The sequence below is a fragment of the Canis lupus genome, chromosome 11 (assembly GCF_003254725.2).
Source record: "Canis lupus dingo isolate Sandy chromosome 11, ASM325472v2, whole genome shotgun sequence".
NCBI classification, from domain to species: Eukaryota; Metazoa; Chordata; class Mammalia; order Carnivora; family Canidae; genus Canis; species Canis lupus.
Window position 1 is genome coordinate 5492885 of NC_064253.1, and position 20328 is coordinate 5513212.

The 20328-nt window shown below is 43.3% G+C and overlaps 1 protein-coding gene across 1 annotated transcript in view; it reads right to left on the reverse strand.

Moving 5' to 3' along the window:
- Window positions 1-12000: 12000 nt before the first annotated feature.
- LOC112659658 (uncharacterized) overlaps window positions 12001-20328 on the reverse strand; it is a 43716-nt gene continuing 35388 nt past the window's right edge. The window contains exon 7 of the mRNA XM_049091885.1: window positions 12001-15659. Within this exon, the coding sequence (XP_048947842.1) occupies window positions 14892-15659 (768 nt within the window). The 3' untranslated portion in view covers window positions 12001-14891. The remainder of the gene's footprint in view (window positions 15660-20328) is intronic.

Below are 20328 nucleotides of genomic sequence, written 5' to 3' on the forward strand. Positions count from 1 at the left end.
CTTGTATTTCACTCCTACAAACACTCCTTGAGAATAGAGACCACATTGTATTTATCTTTCTATTTTCAGCCTCTGGTATAATGTTTGGCACGTAGTATGTGCTCAGTAAAAGATTCTGAATATAGGTGAGGGTAGGAATAGTTTTCTATTACAACAACTGGGAGCTCAGAGTCCTATTTCTCAACCTTAGAAAAATCATCATTGGGGCACCTGGGTGGCTCAGTGGTTGAACATCTGCCTTTGGCTCAAGTTGTGATCCCAGGGTCCTGGGATCAAGTCCTGCATCAGGCTCCCTGCAAGTAGCCTGCTTCTCTTTCTGCCTGTGTCTCTGCCCCTCTCTGTATCTCTGTCATGAATAAACGAATAAAATCTTTAAACAAAAAAAAAGAAAACGAAAAATCCTCACTTCCCAGAAAATATGTGATTACAAATATCTTGTACAGGAACGTCTAAAAGACAGGCTCAGCACCGGATGAAACTACGAAACTACATATGTTCAGAGAAAATTTTTATCCTCCCAAATCCACAAACAGAAGGGCTACTGTTACATAAATCTTCTTTCATTTTAAATCTTGATGTATGTTCATTGATTAAAATTTATAATGATGCGTCAACAAAATTTTAGCTCAAAACAGTCATTCAAACTTTTTTAGGAAAAACCATGTGTATTATAAATTGAAATTATTTTTTTTAAGATTTTATTTATTCATGAGAGACAGAGAGAGAGAGGCAGAGATACAAGCAGAGGGAGAAGCAGGCTCCCCGTGGGGAGCCCGATATGGGACTAGATCCCAAAATCCCAGGATCACGACCTGAACCAAAGGCAGACGCTCAACCACTGAGCCACCCAGGCTCCCTAAATTGAAATTCTTAGAAAAATTAGGAAGAACACTTAAAAACTCAGCAATGAAATACTTTTGGACAAAGAGGAAAATGCATTCTAGAAATATTTCAAGGAAAACCAAACTTCAGAGAAATGTTCATTTTTTAAAAGATTTATCTATTTGAGATAGATCTCGCACATGAGTCGGGGAGGTGGGGGGGCAGAAGGAGAGGCAGAAGCAGGCCTCCTGCTGAGCAGGGAGTCCTATGCGGGTCTCGATCCCAGGACCCTGGGATCACGACCTGAGCCTAAGGCAGATGCCTTACCAACTGAGCCACCCGATGCCCCCAAAAATATTCCTTTCTGAAAGCTGAGTTTGAGTTCTCATGTTTCCCTGTGTCTGAGGATAGCAAATGTAATTTCTCAGCACAGGAATGAGTAGCAGACTGTTTACAACACTCAGCCCGAGAGCACAGAGACACTATGGGAAGCAGATGCTGCTCTGCATGGGATCGATATATCAAAGGTAGTGAAAGGAAGGCGGACATACGGGTATCCTCACCTGCTCATGATGCACATCACAATCAACATAATTAGCCTCTTTCTCTTTATGGATGGTTAAAATTTTCTTTGGACAGTAAAACTGTAGCAATAATTGATTTCTCTTTCTTTGTTGTTTTGTTTTGTAAGAAATACACAGAGGAGCTACTGGCAGATAAAATTGCCTAAGGGTTACTTTTCATTCTAATTATGCACATTTAATTTTACTACAGTGTTTCTTGAAAAAAAAATTTCTGTAAGCCACCATATTTAAAACTGTGATTTGTATGTATCGGTCATTAATTAATGGCACCATGATCTCAATAAGAGTTCATTCAGGAAGGACAGGTGTGTCATGAATAAAATGGAGGGTCACCCAGCATTTGTAGGCTGTTCTGACTTTAGAAAATACCTTTCAACCAGCAAAATACCTTCTGTGGCTGTTATCAACCACATTATTGTTATGCAAGAAAATTGTTAAGAATTCCATTAACAATTACAACATGTATAAAATTATACTGCCTCTTACAGGAAAGTTGGAAAATACAACAAAACTTGACCAAGAAAAAATTTTAAATGATCCACAATTCGACCTTGGAGATGGCTCATACTAACATTTCAGTTTATTAAATTATTGTCTTTTTTTCAAAGTATATATAATATACACACAGTTGACATTTCCCCCCATAGTCAACTTTTTAAAACAGAGTAGAACCATACTAAATATACTTTGATTTCTTGCTTTATAACTTAAAATTATAACTGGGATTTTTAGGTTAATAAATATCTGAGAAGAAAAATTTGAATTACTGAATGTACTTCAAGATAAGAATTACCATAATTTAATCAAACTTCTGCTGTGCATTTACATAATTTCCAATTTCTGTTATTATAAATATACTATAATAAGTGTTTTCACACTTTACAACATTTTCTATAGATCTCTATATTTTCTTGCTTTGGAACATAACTATTAGAATGGGAATTTTTGAGTTTTTTAATACATATTTATTTTTTATTTTATATATATATTTTTTTAGAGACAGAGTGAACAAGTGAGAGAGCAAGCTGAGGGCAGAGGGAGAAAGAGAATCTTAAGCAGACTCCATGCTCAGCACTGAGCTCAAGACAGGGCTCCATCTCACAACCCTGAGATCATAACCTGAGCCAAGATCAAGAGTTAGATGCTTAACCAACTGAGCCACCCAGGAATCTCTTAATACATATTTTTAAATTTAAAATGATAACTATTAATTTTAGAGACATAATCACAAAACACAGATTTGAAAACTTTTCCCCAAGTCCTAAAGTAAAAATTTATGGTGCACTAGTCCAAGACCTGCTTTAGACTCTGATATACACACTGCATATAAAACTTTGGCATTTTTGCTAAAAGCTCCCAGGATGCTATATCCATGTTGCTCTTTGGCATAAGATGTTCTTAAATGGGAAGACACACATCAAATCTCCTTAAACTAACCCATAAATGTAATGAGGTCCTAATAAAAGTAGTAAAAGGATTTTTGCAGGATGATAAGCATATTTTAACATTAATCTACTAAAATTAATCTTTCACACTTAGATGAAAGAGTAAATATGCATGTATAGAAGAAGAAAATTCTGAAAATGAAGAGCAGTAAGGAACTTTTGTAGTCTTATCAACATTTACTCTAATCCCTTAGCATCAGCTAGCTCTTCCCTAAAGAGTATCTGAGTTAGGATTTGCAGCATTAATGAAAGCAGGTAACTTGTATGTAGTGGATATAAGATAACTTAAATTTGGGTTCAGGAAGCAGGGAATGCAACTGTTATATTAGAGCTGCTATGCCATACACACAGTATCTTTCTGTATCTTAGCTCTCTCAGATATTAAAGCATATTATAAAATGACAGTAATTAAAATGGTGGAATGAGTATGCGTGAATAAATTGACAGATTAACAGCAAACACTATGGAGTCTAGGAATAAGGCCCAAATACATCTATGAACACTTAATAGGTGAAGGGATAGCATTTAAAACTATTGGAGAGAATGGGGGTGCGCCTAGCTCGCTCACTCAGTAGAGCATGTGACTCTTGCTTGACCTTGGGGCTGTAGGTTCAAGCCGATTGCAGGGTGCAGAGATTACTTAAAAACAAAATCTTAAAAAAAATAAATAATCAAAATAAAACTACTGGGGAAAGATAGATTATCACAAAAGGATGTTAGAGCAACTGGAAAAAAGTTATTATACCAACATTTCACACCTTATACCAAAATAAATTCCACAAGAGTCAAAGACTTCAATGTGAATGATAAAACCCTTTAAAGGGACTAGAAGAAACCAGATGACAATGTTTTTAGTTTTTATTTTTTTTAAGATTTTATTTTTAAGTAATCTCTATACCAAACCCAGGGCTCAGACTTACAACCTGGAGATCACAAGTCACATGCTCTTCTGGCTGAGCCAGTCAGGCACCTACAGAGGATAATTTTAATAATCTTCATATGGGGAAGTTCTTCCTAAGAATTAGAAAACAAAATAAAACTAAACAAACCTAGGGAGAGAAAACTCAGGGAAAAAAATAAAGGAATAAATAAAGGAAAAAACAAAGGAAAAAATGATAAATTCTATTACTTACAAATAAATGTTTACATGGGGAAAAAAATGACCATAAGCAAAGTCAAAACCTACACTGAGAAAAAATATTTTCAACTTCAGTCACAGACAAGGGCTAATTTTTCCAACACATGAAGAGCTTCTACAATCCATATGAGAGGCCAATAATCCAACAGACACTTGGGCAAAAGGTGTACACAGATAGTTTACAAAAAAGGGAATACCCAAGACGCTTCTTACACATGGAAATATGTTCAACCATTTTTTAAAAATACAATTAACACTTCAATATGACAGTATTTTTAAAGATTTTTTTAACCTATTATAGACTGGCAAATATCGAAAAGTTTGTTGACATTCTTAGAAAAATCTGGGGAAATAGACCCTCTCGTATACTGTTGATGAGAGTATAAATTGGTGCAGCCTTTGTGAGGAGCACTTTGGCAGCATCCGTAAGAATTCCACATACACATGCTCATTAACTCAGCAAGCCTACTACTAGGCTTTTATTTTACTGATACACCCATTCATACATGTGCAAAATTTCACATGTATAAGATTGTCAAAGGAGCATCAGAATAGCAAAAGACTGGAAACAATTTAAAAGCTCATACATAGGGCCTGGCTAAAATAAATTCTGATACATCGAAACAATAAAATATTAGACAGTCAATAAAAAGAACAAAATCTGGAAGCTCGGGATCCCTGGGTGGCGCAGCGGTTTGGCGCCTGCCTTTGGCCCAGGGCGCGATCCTGGAGACCCGGGATCGAATCCCACGTCGGGCTCCCGGTACATGGAGCCTGCTTCTCCCTCTGCCTATGTCTCTGCCTCTCTCTCTCTCTCTCTGTGACTATCATGAATAAATAAATAAAAATAAAATCTTTAAAAAAAGAAAAAATCTGGAAGCTCTTTGTGTATTGACATGGGATGACTTCTGAGCTGGACTGATTGATAGCTATGGGTAGATCCATGTGTGATATCTGTAGGCATGTACATGTGTTGATGGTGTATGCATAGAGTATCTTTGGAAGAACTCACACAGGGCTAGAGCTGGTGATATTAATTGGCTTCAAGAATGGAAACCAGATTGCTTCATTGTACTCTTTGCATTTGGAAGCATTTGAATGTATTATCTATTTTAAAAATTAAGTGGAACTAAAGTAAACTTTTTTTAAAGAGTTTATTTATTATTTATTTGACAGAGAGAGGGAGAGCACAAGCTGGGGAAGCAGCAGGCAGAGGGAGAGGGAGAAGTAGCCTTCTCCATGGAGCAGAGAACCCGACCTGGGACTCGATCCCCTGAGATCATGACCTGAACTAAAGACAGATGCTTAATAGACTGAGCCACCCAGACACCCCTAAAGTAAACTTTTTAAGTTGAATAGGCCTTTGTTTTTTGTTTTGTTTGTTGTTTGTTTTGTTTTGTGTTTTGTGTTTTGTTTTGTTTTGTTTTGTTTTGTTTTGTTTGAGTAGGCCTTTGTAAGCAGAGAAAATAGCCTGGGTTCTAACAAGACAGCCCAAAAAAGAATAAAAGAACTATCTCAGCAACAGGAAATTGACCAGGACCTATTGTTCCCCTAAGTCCCTAAGTGTTGGGTTGTCTGAGTTATCTACTGCCCATGCCAACCATGTAGCAGGACAATGACCAATGCCTGAATGCTCCTGACAGCTGAAATCAGGCCTACGGCTGCCCTCACAAACCTCTCCTGATTTGCCAGGAGAAGCTACTATAGTACACACTTAGCCGGACCCATGGATGAATGGCTGGGAGCCTTTCAGGCCTTTAGCAAGTATAAAATCCAGGGAAACAAAGAAAGTGTTAGAGTCCCTGGAATCAGTGACTACTGATTCTTCTGATTCTTTGGTCGCCTCTCACTTTAGAGCATGGCCCCTAGGTTCTCTCCCTTCGCTCCGCTCCAGTGAATGGATGTCGGGACTGCATCAGCCACTAGACCCGGCAGCATAGATGAGGCCCACAATAAGGGGGGGCTCATCTGAGACATCTTTTTTTTTTTTTTTTAAGTTAAAAGCAATAAATCTGTTCTTGTTTAAGTGGCAGATGGATTGTTCCTTGGCTTTTGGCAAACTTTTCAGAGAAAAGTGAGCCCATATGGTCTGGAAGGGGGAAAAAATAAGGCCTCAACCAAGATCCAGATCTAAGTGCTTAGCTAATCATTTAGCAGTCAGCCATAAATAATGGGCCAGGTCAGGATGAAAAGTGACTTCCTAGAATGCCTCGCCCACCCTGAGCTGGGCGCTTAACCTGCGTCGCCTCACATACCTTTCACAGCAGCGCTAAGCCCCATTCATCACTATGATATCCATCTTACCCATGAGGCATCTGAAGCATAGGAAGTTGAACTCATTTGCTGGAAGTCACCAAACGAGTAAATGGCAGAACTACACGCAAACCCAGATAACGTGGCCTCACAGGCTGTACTACCATCCCAACACATGGGCGTTCTGGGACGTGGCAGTTTTACCTACAGTGTGATCTACTCCTGAAAAATAATTTGTGTTGAAACTAGCCCGGCTTGCAGGACACCTGCACCCCAGTCGGGACACCTGCACCCCAATGTTCAGAGCAGCAAGGTCCACAATAGCCAAACTGTGGAAGGAGCCTCGAAAGATGACTGGATAAAGAAGATGTGGTCTATGTACACAATGGAATATTCCTAAGCCACCAGAAACGACGAACACCCAGCATTTGCTTCGGCATAGATGGACCTGGAGGGCATTATGCTGAGTGAAGTGAGTCAACTGGAGAAGGACAAACATTACATGGTTTCACTCATACGGGGAATATAAGAAATAGTGAAAGGGATTATAAGGGAAAGGAGGGGAACTAAGTGGGGAAAATTAGAGAGGGAGACAAACCGGGAGACTCCTGACTCTGGGAAACGAACAAGGGGTGGTGGAAGGGGAGGTGGGCGGGGGGCGGGGGGGATGGGGTGACTGGGTGGCGGGCACTGAGGGCGGCGCTTGATGGATGAGCACTGGGGGTTATGCTCTATGGTGGCAAATCGAACCTCCCTAAAATCTACGTGCATATATACACAACTAGCCCTGCCTGAAACTCACAGATGATCGTCTACGTGAACGCCTCTGTTTCCCCATTCAACGTTTCACGACACTGCAAAAGCACCTTTTCTCCCGAAGGGCCCCCCCACGCCGCCACGGGCGCCGGGATCCCGGGGTGAGCGCCGCGGCCACTGTCTCCTCTGCCATCCGCCGCGTCCAGCGGGCGCAGAGAAAGCAAACTAGACGAGGGAGGGAAGCAGGAGTCCTAGGCCAAACCCAAGACGGCGTCTCAGCCTGATGAAGACAGAAGATGAAAATGCCAGCAAAGACAGCTCTGTGGAGTCAGGACACTATTTCCTGACTCCCAGTCATGAGTTACTCCCAGTCGGCAAAGAAGACTAAGAATAGGGCAGCCTCACCGCACACAGACACCGGGTTCTAACTCAGAAATTTCTAAAAAAAAAAATTTTTTTTTTTTTCCTTCGCACCACTGACCTCTCTCCTGAGATTCTCCAGAGTGAGAAAGCAGGCAGATCCAGGGCAGAGAAACGGTTATGGAGCCTAAGAACCACCAGGCTTTGGAACCAGACGGTGGGACATTTGAATGACTCCATTGTCTTCCAGCCTTGATTCTGGGGCTTAGGACCTAATGTCTCCAGCTTCAGTTTTCTGGGATTCATATTGCATATGATCAGACTAAGCATATAGAGGCTACAGAGTATTGCACATAAAGTAAGTTAGGTGCCTGACATAGTAGGTAATAAAAAATGAAACCTATTGTTACCAGCAGATATTTTTCTAAATTACCTGTTGAGTCTTTTTTTCTCATTCCTCAAATCATTATATGTGTAAGGAAATTCCTGTAACAACATGACCACAAGTGCGTCCTAACTGAAAATAATGAATACTAGCTTTTTTCTCTTTTTATTTATTTATTTTTTTCTCTTTTTTAAAAAAGATTTTAATTATTTATTCATGAGAGACACAGAGAGAGAGGCAGAGACACAGGAAGAGGGAGAAAAAGACACCCCCCCCCCCCAGGGAGCCTGATGCAGGACACGATCCCAGGACTCCCGGATCACAACCTGAGCCAAAGGCAGGCGCTCAATCACTAAACTGCCAGGTGCCCTGATTACTAGCTTTTTCAAACACGCAGGAAAACATGGAAAATAACATACCATCACCTATGTGTGTAACCACTAAGAAAAATTATCATCTTGTGTGTTTTGAAACTTTATATAAATGGTTATTAGATGCTCCGTTATTCTATAGCTTGCTGCACACTCCCTACAACTGTTTTTGAGACTTACACATGTTGATATACGTCGCTTCGTTAGTTATTTTAAATGCTCTACAGCAGTCAATTGTAGGAACCTACCATAATAGATTTCTGAATTCCCCCACCGTTGGACATGTAGATTGCTTCCAGTCTTTCACTAGTACAAAGAATATTGGGCTGAGTGAAGTAAGTCAGTCAGAGAAGGACAAACATTATATGTTCTCATTCATGTGGGGAATATAAATAATAGTGAAAGGGAATATAAGGGAAGGGAGAAGAAATGTGTTGGAAATATCAGAAAGGGAGACAGAACGTAAAGACTGCTAACTCTGGGAAACGAACTAGGGATGGAAGAAGGGGAGGAGGGCGGGGGGTGGGAGTGATTGTGTGACGGGCACTGGGGGTTATTCTGTATGTTGGTAAATTGAACACCAATAAAAAAATTTTAAAAAAAAAACAATATTGGAACAGACATCCTCCTTATATGTGCTTCTTTGAGTACCTGTGGGAGACTTTCTCTAGGGTGCAACTCTCCAGCTCCAGGGGAAAAATTGCTAGGTTCATGAGATAACCTCATTTTGAACATCACTCATTACTGCCAAACTGTGTTCCAAATGGCCATAGCATTTTATTGTTGCAATTTGTAGGCGTTTTTGTTTGCTTTTCATTCTTTATTAAGCTGTATCTCACACACCAGAAAATGTATGAACTCATGTAAAGTGTACAAACTCAGCAGCTTTAGTATATTTGCACAATTGTGCAACCATCACCACAATATAATTTCAGATTCATGGGATCGTGTTTTTAATGTATAAATAGAGTTGAGAAATCTGTAAAGTTGGTTATTTGTCCCAGCCAATGTAGCCGCAAAAAAATCTCCTGGGAGGAGCTAGTCCGTTGAGATTTCCTTGTTTTAAACCTGTCCTTTGAGGAGGTAGCTGGCGGGGACATTCCTAATTAGATTACAAAAAAAAAAAAAAAACCTCTTTAAATGCAGGTTCCTGTTATTTGCTTTAAAAAAGCACTTCTATTTATTCACCTCCAGTAAAGTGACTCAGAGTTAACTCTATTTGGAGACAAGGAGCGGAGTGCTACACCAGATGAAAGCTTTATTCACCCCCCCAACCCTCCCCCCAACAATTCCTGCTCATGTCAGGAAGGGAAGGAGGTGTGAGCCGATTATGGATGTTGAGTAAACAGTTGTGAAAGCTCGTGCACCGGCAGAGAAGAGGGCAACTCTTTTATTTCTCCCCACAGCTTCACTCATTTGATCAAATAGTTGTCCATGCTCCGCGCTACTAGTTAATGGCACTTTCAAGTACTATTTACTCCCACTAGAAAATAATGTATTAACAACACGGATTGCCCAGTATGACTTAGAACACAACTTACTTTTTTTTTTTTAAGATTTTATTTATTTATTCATGAGAGACACAGGGAGAGAGGCAGAGACACAGGCAGAGGGAGAAGCAGGCTCCCTGCAGGGTCCCCGGGATCACTTGGGTCAAAGGCAGACACTCAGCCACTGAACCTCCCAGGTGTCCTAATACACAACTTTCTATCAGTATATTGTTCTTACCGGCTGCGGAAAGTTCAAAATCGAAAGTTTCTATCCGCTTGGCATCCTGGGGTTCAAGGGCGTCGGATTCTCTTGGGCATGTTCATTCCTGTCCGTCACTGGCTCAAGGATGTCAATTCTCAGACGCTCTGGTTTCACTTCATCAGGTGCTTGGCAGCTTTCTGCAATTCCCCCCTGGCCCCTTCTGACCTCCCTGAAGTACAGAGGGACAGTCACGGTTCTGGGACGGTCCCCACGGCAGGTGGCAGGACACCAAGACTGGGGCACAGACACAGGACAAAGGACGCCAAACCCCACCTCCTTGTTAGTGGCAGCTGTGGCCGCAGCTTCTCACATGTCCTGCCTGGGCAGCCCGGGCCCAGCCTTGGGTCAACAGATTTGATACCTAAAGTGGGAAATAGCCGCACTCAAGACGGTAACGTTGACTTGGGGCTTCTTTACCTGCACCAGGACAGTGCCCCGCAGTTGGATATTTTATGCTGAGCCACCACCCCTCCACCCAACTCAGATATCTCCCTACTGAGTCTGCGAAAACCACTTGGGCCTCTCCCTTGCAGGCCATCCACTGAGGGAGGTGGTTTGGCAAAATCTCATCTGCATATGAGTTTAGGATTTTCTACTTGGAGATGAACTAATGGGGCTTTTTCAAGGCTGTGGGATGATGGCCACCATGAGTAACCGGCCTTGGCTTTAGGAGCCAGCTTTGATCCCTAAGAGGACCCAGGGAAGTTGTCCATAACTCCTCTGAACTAGTTGTATGGATCCCTTCCCTACACGCTGAGGTCCTTGCGAGAGGTCTGGGTGACCTCCAAGGCTCTGGAAAAATGAAGGACTCAAGTGGGAAATAGCTCTGACTGCCCGGCCGGGAATTACGCCCAGCCAGCAGCCTTGAACTCGGGGTAGAAATCCTTAGGACAGGAAGCAGCAAAGCAGAGGAGTGAGTGCTCTGTGCTCGCCACCCACTCTGCCCACCCCAGTGGAGAAGAGTCTGAGCTTCACGCAGCCTATAAACTCCCAAGCGAGGCTAAATTCTCGGGGAGTTCCTGAGCCCTGGAAGGGAGCTGAGCTGAACAGGGCCACCCCCGCAAATTCAAATGTATGTGAAAGTCGTCCACGTCTCCGGTGGGGTAGGAGCAGGAGAACACAGCTGGCAGCAGGCAGGCCCGGGCGGTCCCCTGACCTGGCTCCGGGTGGGCACTCCCGGGGCTTCTGGTAGACGGCCCCACTCCCCGACTGGCCTCTCTTGCCTCCTGCCTGCACCAGCCTGTCCACAGCCACGCCTACCATCAACGGCTCACACACTCTCCCGTCGGGGGCTTCCTCTCGGTTTGGGGTGAGATCTGGAATGCACGTGGACACAAGGCCTGCTTTCTTTTTAAAATCTGCTCCCCACGAGTTGCCAGGGTTCCAAAAGTAGGGCCACAGGCAAACACATTTGCCCCCCACCCGGTGTGTGCTTCACATGCATGGTTTCATTTAATCCTCAGAATAATCTTGCCAGTGAGGTATTACTATCTTACTATCTCTAATTTTGGATGAGGACAGAGATGCAGGATGGCGGTGGGGGGGGGGCGGGGGGCGGGGGGGGGTTGGCTTGCTTAAGATGACAATTTATAGAGGGCAAGGATGGGATCCAATCGCAGAGATCTGACTCCATAGCAGTGGTGCTTGAGGGTGTGGGGGGAAGGGGAGCAGAAGGAAGGGTCCACCTGGAGAAAGTGGAGAGAAATTTTTAAAAATAATAAAACCAGGGCACCAGGGGGTGGGGGTGGTACATATTTGGTTAAACGTCTGACTCTTGGTTTCGGCTCAGGTGGTGATCTCAGGGTTGTGGGATCGAGCCCCACTTTGGGCTTCAAGCTGGGCATGGAGCCTGCTTGGGATTCTCTCTCTCCCTCTCCCTCTGCCTCCCCCACCCACGTTAGTTCTCTAAAATCTTAATAATGATAATAATAAAACCAACGAGAAGTCAGATGGCTTATCACCACGTATGAGCAATTTTAAATAATGCAATGAGGAAATATTTTTCCTCCCGTGGGTGAGCACTTTAGGAGGCTGATGCCGCCCTAGTCATATATATGGTGCCTGACACGGGAGCGGCCAGGGCACAACTCTTGAGAGGAGTTCCACTAGAACGCTGAGGGTGGCAGGACAAAAAGGCGGTAAGAACCTGGTTTTTATTGTGATAAAATATACATAAAATCTACCATTTTAACCATACAACTCAGTGGCTGTAAGTACATTCACAATGTTGTACAACCATCATCACCGTCCATTTCCAGAATCTTTTCATCATCCCAATAAAAGCACGGTACCCATGAAACATGGCTCCCTGCTCTTCCCTCCCTCCCACCCCGTGGTCACCTCTGCTCTTCCTGTCACCATGATTTTGCCTGTTCTAAGTACCTCATATGGTACAAACCTATACTATGTTTGGCTTTTGTGTCTGGCTTCTTTTTTCCACTCCACATTTTCAAGTTCATCTAATGTTGGAGCACGTATCGGAATTTTATTTCTTTTTAAGGCATAGTACTATTGCATTGTTTAGAAGACCCTGGGATTTTTAAGGACACCCTGGAGATACCGTATCTTAGGGGACCTCTTGTTAAGTTAGAGAAGCTTACCTTATGGTATAGGTCATGTGGCACTGGGTTTTGTTTCTTGTGGCTAGAAGAATCCTAACTGATCTATAAGGCACAACTCAAGCACTTCTGTGGGCCTCCAGGGTGGGCGATGAGGCCCAGAGAGGACCCAACATAAAAGCTCTCCAGTATGTGGCAAAATGTTACAGAAATTCCCTGTGTGTGTGTATAAGTCTAATCTACACATACATGTACACACACACACACAAACATATGACTAAGGCCACACTTTTACTTCTTACCATCCTCAGTTATTTTGATAATTCTTTTCACAGCTGTTAATGTCAACAGACACAGTTATTCAGTATGTGACATTTTTCATCATCACAAAAAATATATTTAACTCCAGATTGAAGGAGAGATGTTGTGCCTGGTGCTCTATGGAGTACAGATTAATGCCTTTTTTCTTTTCTTTCTTTCTTTTTTTTTTTTTGATTAATGCCTTTTTTCAAAATACGTTTCCACAATCTTCCCTAGAGTTGGAAATAATCAAGTGTAGTCAAGGGTAACAAATAAAAAGATTTATAAAAAAAAAAATAAAAAAAAAACCCACAAAAAAAACAAAAACACCATCCAGCATCAGTAGCTCCCACTTTGGTAGTAAGCATGAAGGGTGGGTTAATGTTTTTTTTAACTATATGAAATTGGAGATATATATATGTGTGTGTGTGTGTGTGTGTGTGTATAGAAAAGTGAGTAGGAAGCTACTATGATAGAGACTTTAAGTAAAGAGAATGTCATTGCGCAATGAAAAAGTCTCTTCTTCGGTAAGTACTAGTAAGAGGTTTGACTTACTTGCAGGATTGCAGAAGTTCTTCATGGAACATTTGGTCATGGCTATGAAGAGGTGGATGCAGAAAGAAGAGAGCAGACACTAGGAATAGGAAGAGACATGGAGAAGTGAGGATAAGGAGAAAGAAAAACCAAGCAGAACGTCTTTGCTCAATGGTCCTTACAAAAAAACGTATTTTAAAAGAATCTGAGTAAGCAAGTGCTGTAATTCTTTTGTGACTATGAGTGTAACGGATACCACTAGAAATCAATTTATGCTGTCAACGCATTCGAATATCCTTCCACTGTGAGCCTGTCCAAAGCCTCCTGCAATTTATGACACATCACATTACAAAACTGTTGTGTTTGTTTTGTTTTTGCTTGTACCCTTTTCTGGTTCCTGGTTGTTCACATTCTGAGAGAGGACAAAGGCCCTTAGAAATCCATCAATTCAACCCTTTCATCTCACAGATAAAGGAGGGGAAGATCACACTCAGCCTTGGTGGCAGAGATGGGACTGGAACCGGGTCTCCCGATCCCGCAGTGGGTGCTTTCCTCACTACAACATGACGTGATTCACACTCCATCCATCCCCAGTCTGTACCCCATGGGCTCTCCTTCAACCTCAGCCAGGGCAGGAGAGCATGAGGGAAAGCAATGGGGCTTTGTGGGCCTCTCTGGTGTGCTGTGAGTGTGGGACCCAGAAGAGGAGGTGACAAAATGCATCTTCCACTTCCATCCTAAGTCTACAAATAATCTAACCCCCCCGCCACACACACACACACACATACACACACACACACACACACACACACAGCCAAGCTACTCCTATCACCAGCTGAGAAATACCTCCGGGGTAGAGCACTGTGAGTGAGAGGAATTTTTAAAGGCTGCCATAAGAGGGATGGAGAACATGTGGCCAGGGACACATACACCTTTCAGAAGCCCTGCACACAGAGCCCTGGTTACAGATGACCTAACAAGAGCTTCAGGCTCCAGGGGACCTCACGACATGGCTCCCCGGAGTCCCTAACCACAATGCCATTGAACAGGTGGCTCATCAGTGGTAGGCACTGTCCCCAAATACTCAAATTCCAGCATAAAGCCACACAACAGTTGATTGGATTCCCCCCCACCCCGCCCCCCGCCGCCCATTCTCACATCTGCTCATAATTTCACAGTTATCATTGCTCAGCATTCTAAATGTTCCCAGCTGGCCCTCTGTGCTTCTGGGGGGACAATGCCAGTCGTGCTCTACTGTGACATTTCTGAGAGGCGCCTCCAGAGGAAGGGAGGTCAGATCCTCCAGAGACATTTCCTCCTGCGTGTCCTCTGAGAACCCAATGAAAGTGTCGTATTTTTAAAACGTCTCTCAGAAGTCTGTGTTCAAGGACTGGCGCAGGGAATGTGAACTACAGATACGCTGCCTAAAATTCACGGGCCAGGCAAACTGGGAGAGGAACGTTCTTGAAAGCCAGACAATCTCAAGTTTAACACGACATCAAAAAGTCTCAGTCTATGCAGTGTGCTGCAGAATCAATCAAATCTTTGTCATGCTCCCAGGCTTCTGTCAAATCCTTGCCAGAAATGTGCTGCCTCACGGAGGGCGAGGCAGCCGTGGGTAGTGGGCTCCCTCTCAGGAGACGAAGTGCCTCTGGACAGAACTCCTGGCCTCTCTCCACACAGACTGCTGGATCTTATACACAGACTCCTGGAAGATCCTTTCCACCTGGGTAGGGAAGCCCCGGCTGTCTTCCTCCAGGGCATTGATGGTTCGCAGGGCAAAGGGGGTCCGCTCCCGGGGCAGGGGCTTGTTGAGAGGCCGCATGGGGATGACGGAATTGTATTTGTGCCGCCTGTTAACGGAGTTCATCAGCGACGTGTAAAACTGGAACTTACACCACGTGTCTCGCAGGAAGTTCTCGGTCAGCAGCAGGATGGTCCACGCGGACCCGTTGACCGCGTCATCCAGGTTCTGTAGGTGCTGCCGGCCACACGGCATCTCAGCAAAGATGATGCCGGGTCGGATGCCAAAGTCATTCTGCAGCAGACTCTGGACCCTGAGGGCTTCGTCTGTGTCATCCTCTGCGTGCAGTATCACAAACTTGAGGAACACCTCTTCCTCCTCTTCCTCTTCCTCCCCCGGCGTTGTCTCTCCCAGGCCCATCGCTGCCTCGCACTGGCCTACAGGTCGCAGCGTCGTGGGGCCAGACTCCGGCAGAGCACGCAGCGACAGGTCTTCAGGTCTCTTGGAATCGGACTCAGGACGACTCTGACGCACCTCCACACTGGGGCTTTGACCCCAGGAGACAGAGAGTGGGCGGGGATCTATTTTCGACTTCCTGACACCCATCGTAAATCTCCCGGTCAGAAATGGAGAGCGCTCCTTCTTTCTTGACACTTGTTTTCATTCTACAAAGAGAAGAAATAACAAGGCAGACACGTGTTGTGAATGTCATCCAAACATTAAGAACGGAAAATACGGAGTGCCTGGGTGGCTCAGTGGTGGAGGGTCTGCCTTCGGCCCAGGGCGTGATCCCCAGGGATCAAGTCCCACATCGGGCTCCCCACAGGGAACATGCTTCTCCTTCTACCTATTTCTGCCTCTCTCTCTCTCTCTCTCTGCCTCATGAATAAATAAATAAAGTGTTTTTTAAAATAAATAAAAACGGAAGATACTTTTTTCACTTAACCTGAAAACCTCAAAGAGATTGTAACATACAGGTTTTCAGGAGGAAATGCCAGTTGGATCTTGGGGAAGGGAAATCCCTTGTCTTCTGGGAGCTTCACAAGGACTACCATGGGGAATCAAGGGGGGGACAGAGTCAGTTTAACGTAACGGGAGACATTTGGAAATCTTACGTGGTATGCTAGCACTGTAAACTTCCAGAATAAAGTCAACTGCTCTGGTATTTTAGTGAGAGGGTACCATGCCAGTCTATCCATATGGAGCTAAAATCCAACTTCTTCATTATCGAGTTATTGTAAACTATAAACAACAAAAACGAGAGCAACAGAATACTCAAATATTAAATCCAAACTTATTTTTATATCAAACACAAATACAAAACAGAACACAAATACAGAGAAGACTAGCTGGCAGCTCTGCTAAGTCAGCACAACGGAAGATCTGAAACATCGAATGAAATGATGCCTGGGGTTCACTGGCTGGGAGCTCTTCTGCCTTGTGGGGGTCAGGCCCTGGTGTTGGGGCTGGCAGGGCAATTATGATAAGGGTTGTGAATAGTAAGGAATACCTTTTCCTAGGTAATCCTGGGAATGCTTCAGAAAACTGAGGATTCACTTCAGGAAAAATTAACATCGTGGTTTGGGAATAAAATCTGGAAACAAAGGCTAGTGATCTTCACCAGAGAAATCAACAAAGAATCATTATAGCCCATCCTCATGCTGTTATTTTCTTCACTTATTTATTCATTTTTATTTTGAGAGAGAGAGAGAGAGAGAGAGAGAATGAGCGGGGAGGGGTAGAAGGAGAGAAAGAATCCCGTGTCTGGTCCACACTGAGTGGGGCTCAATCTCATGACCTGAGATCATGACCTGAGCCAAAAATCAAGAGTCAGACACCCCTCGCTCTGTTATCTTAAAAATTCTAAAGTCAGAGTGGAAGAATTACATCAGCTATGAAAGAAAAGTGCTTCATGCGAAACTAGTTTAAACAAATCTTCAGATAATGTTGGCAATGGTGTCAATAGAACCCCTATATAGGCAGTTTCAAGAGGGATTCTTTTATCAGAAGACTATTTTCTTCAAAAAAGGCTCTATTCCAGAGCTTTTAAATTTATTTTCATGAAGAAAGACCAGAATTCAAGAATTTAATTAGGCTTAAAATCATAATAGCATAAATAACATAGCTCACATATACCAAAATAATTCAAGGTTAGAAGAAACCGTTGAGCAAAAATGATGAAAAACTGATGGGAAGAAAAGATAAGTTAAAACACAGTGAATTTCTTTCTAGAGTACCTAAAGAGCGAAAGGGTTTGCTCCTGCCTCTGAGCAGTGAGGGACTTGCTAGCTACTGCTTGTCATTTATGATGTCAACTTTAGGTTCTAATCCACAGTATATGCTGACACCTACCAAGATGTACATTAAGGCATAATTCTAAAATGCTTATACATCCACCTCAAATAACAAAACTGAATGAACTTGGATTCTCTTCACTGGTTAGGATTCACTGCAGACTGTGTTGTGGTGTTACGGGAAAAGGTGCTACTCTGCAAAGCTGCAGAAAGAAGCTTCTCCTGTATGTATATTAAAAAAATAATTTTTGAGTGATGTATAGAATTGTTGAATTGCTTTATAGTTTGCATGAAACTAACGCAACGCTGTATGTTGACTATATTATACTTCCAAAGAACACTGTTAAAGCATTTGGAAGAATCTATTTATAGCATCCTTTCAAGTGATCTTCACTTGGTTGGTTAAACCAACTTAACACCATTACCTTAACCACTGGCTGCTGCAGGAAGTACACTTGGATTTACAGAACAGATACTCATAAAGAGTGTCCCAAACTACTAGGGTAAAATGCTCTGTCAAGCCAGACTGACGAAATCTCTTGACGTGAATATGGATAAATAACAAAAGAATAGAACTGCAACTTTATGTCACATTTTTCTTAAATACGGGTCAGCAAAAAAGAGCAAAAGCCTCCAGAAGTCTATGATGGTGCCGTTCCAACTCCTGAGCCCTCCTACTCAGCCCCACCCTGAGCAGCCCAAAGGGAATAAAGTGAGCCACAGTGTCTGGAAACTTCACTATAACCTTCTAATTTGGAGGGAGGGAGTTAGGGAGGCGGCGACCAAGGGGAAGAGACACAGAAAGCTGTGTGCTGGCGGCTGGCCTCTCCTACCACCGCAGGGGTTCCTGGAGGGGCAAAAGGTCTCTATCCAGGGCTGTGGATGCTTCAGGAGGGAAGGACCAGAGAGAACATGACCAGAACTGCGCCCCTGAGCTGCTGACTCCATCCACCAGGGGGGCTTTCCCACAACACTAGCTAGGCATGGAAGGCTGAAGAAACCCAGGAAGCCTTTGGAAGGTCCCCTCCCCATCAGGGACAGGCAGATGCAGGGTGAAAGCACCTTCTTCCCTTCCACGAAATGGGACAAGATGGAAGGTGGCCGCTGGGGAGAGGCACGTGAAATCATTGGTCACAGGAACATCTCTGCATACATTTTTTTTTTTCATTTGCTTTTAAAGAAAAGGTAGTGGCTGAGATAACTAATGACCTTGAAAATGGTTATGGTGCAGGGCGGCCCAGGTGGCTCAGTGGTTTAGCGTCACCTTCGGCCCGGGATGTGATCCTGGGGACCCGGGATCGAGTCCCACGTCAGGCTCCCTGCATGGAACCTGCTTCTCTCTCTGCCTGTGTCTCTGCCTCTCTCTCTGTCTCCCATGAATAAATAAATTTTTAAAATCTTAAAAAAAAAAAAAAAAGAAAAGAAAAAAGAAAATGGTTATGGTGTAAATTCTCACTTTCATCCCCGGAGTCCTCCCCATCCATCCAGCTCCCTCCACGGCCTCCTACAGGTGACTGCTTTCATCAGTTTCTCCTATGTCCTTTCACTGTTTCTTTATGGATATATATTCTTTTTTTCTTTCCTGATCACAGAAAAGTATCATTATTTATATATACATATGTAAAATACACACATCCACTGCAAAACAGCATTAGCCAGAGATCCAGCACTTTCCCCAGTAGCACGTAACTTCCTCCCTGTTCTTTATAACAAAATCTTCCACCACGTGGTTGTGCCATAATCGTTTCTTATTCTCGGGTATGTGAGTTGTTTCCAGTCTACTACCTTTAGGAGCAAAGCAACAGAGAATATCTTTGTATAAAAGTAACTTCACATGTGTACAGGTTCGTCTGCAGAATAATTTCCCCAAATGGGATTTCTGTATCAAAGGACAAATGCATTTGTAATAATGATAGATGTGGCCAAGTTACTTTCTGTAAGACTGAAACTTTTTTGTGCATGGGCTTTTAACTTGAAGGAGTGACAGCCCTACCTCCACCTCTTGTCCCAGAAAAGATCTAAAACGGAAGCTACTGATTGCCACCACTGCCGACAGCCCCCACTGAGCTAATGACATCCCCTCATGGCAATAATTATGTGGGGAAACTCAGCCCATCAGAATGGAGCCTTTGAGCTGAAGTTCTGAAAGGAATATCAGGTCCTAGATAAGAAGAAAAGAGGGTCCAGAATGCATCCACCTTTCATCTAGTGAAAGAGGATCCCAATAGGATTCCCCATATAAACAGGAGTAGGGTGAAAAGAACAGCATAACAAATGTGCATTCTTGGCAAGCAGGCACACAGAATGCAAGAAATAAAAACAAGTATTAAGAAAAATAATAGGCAAAAGACAATTTCATTTTTGTTATGACTATGTGGTCTGGTGGCATCTGGGTGGCATAATTGGTTAAGTGGCCAGCTCTTGGTTTTGACTCAGGTCATGATCCCAGGTACCTGAGATCAAACCCCACGTTGGGCTCCCTACTGAGCAGGGAGTCTACTTGACATTCTCTCTCTCCCTCTCCTTCTGCCCCTTCCGCTCATGCTCTAAAATAAATGAAGAAATCCTTAAAAAATAAAAATAAAAAACTATGTGCTCTGGAATCTGACTGCCTGAACCTAAATCCCAATGCCTGGCTATAAAAATACTGCGTGACTTGGTCCAAGTTACTAGGTATCTTTCTGCTTTAATTTCATCATGTGTAAAGTGATGATAATTATAGTACCTTCCCTGAGGATTTTTATGAGGATCAAAATGGCTGAGAACAGTTCTCCACACATGTTAGCAGCTGTTATGGTTATTACATACCTAGCCAAGGAGCTAAAGAAAAATTTCCCCAACCAGCTCTAGGATGGGGCTATTCCAAGTGTGGTCTACAGACAAGCTGCCAGTCTCTGAGCCATCTGGTGCTGGTCCAGGACAAGATGGGTGGGGAAACTGTGCCAGGATGTGAAATAATCATATCAGGTAAGTATGCTTTTCAGCTCAGCTGACGTTTTTCTCATAGCAAGACACTTTCTTTCTCTTTCTTT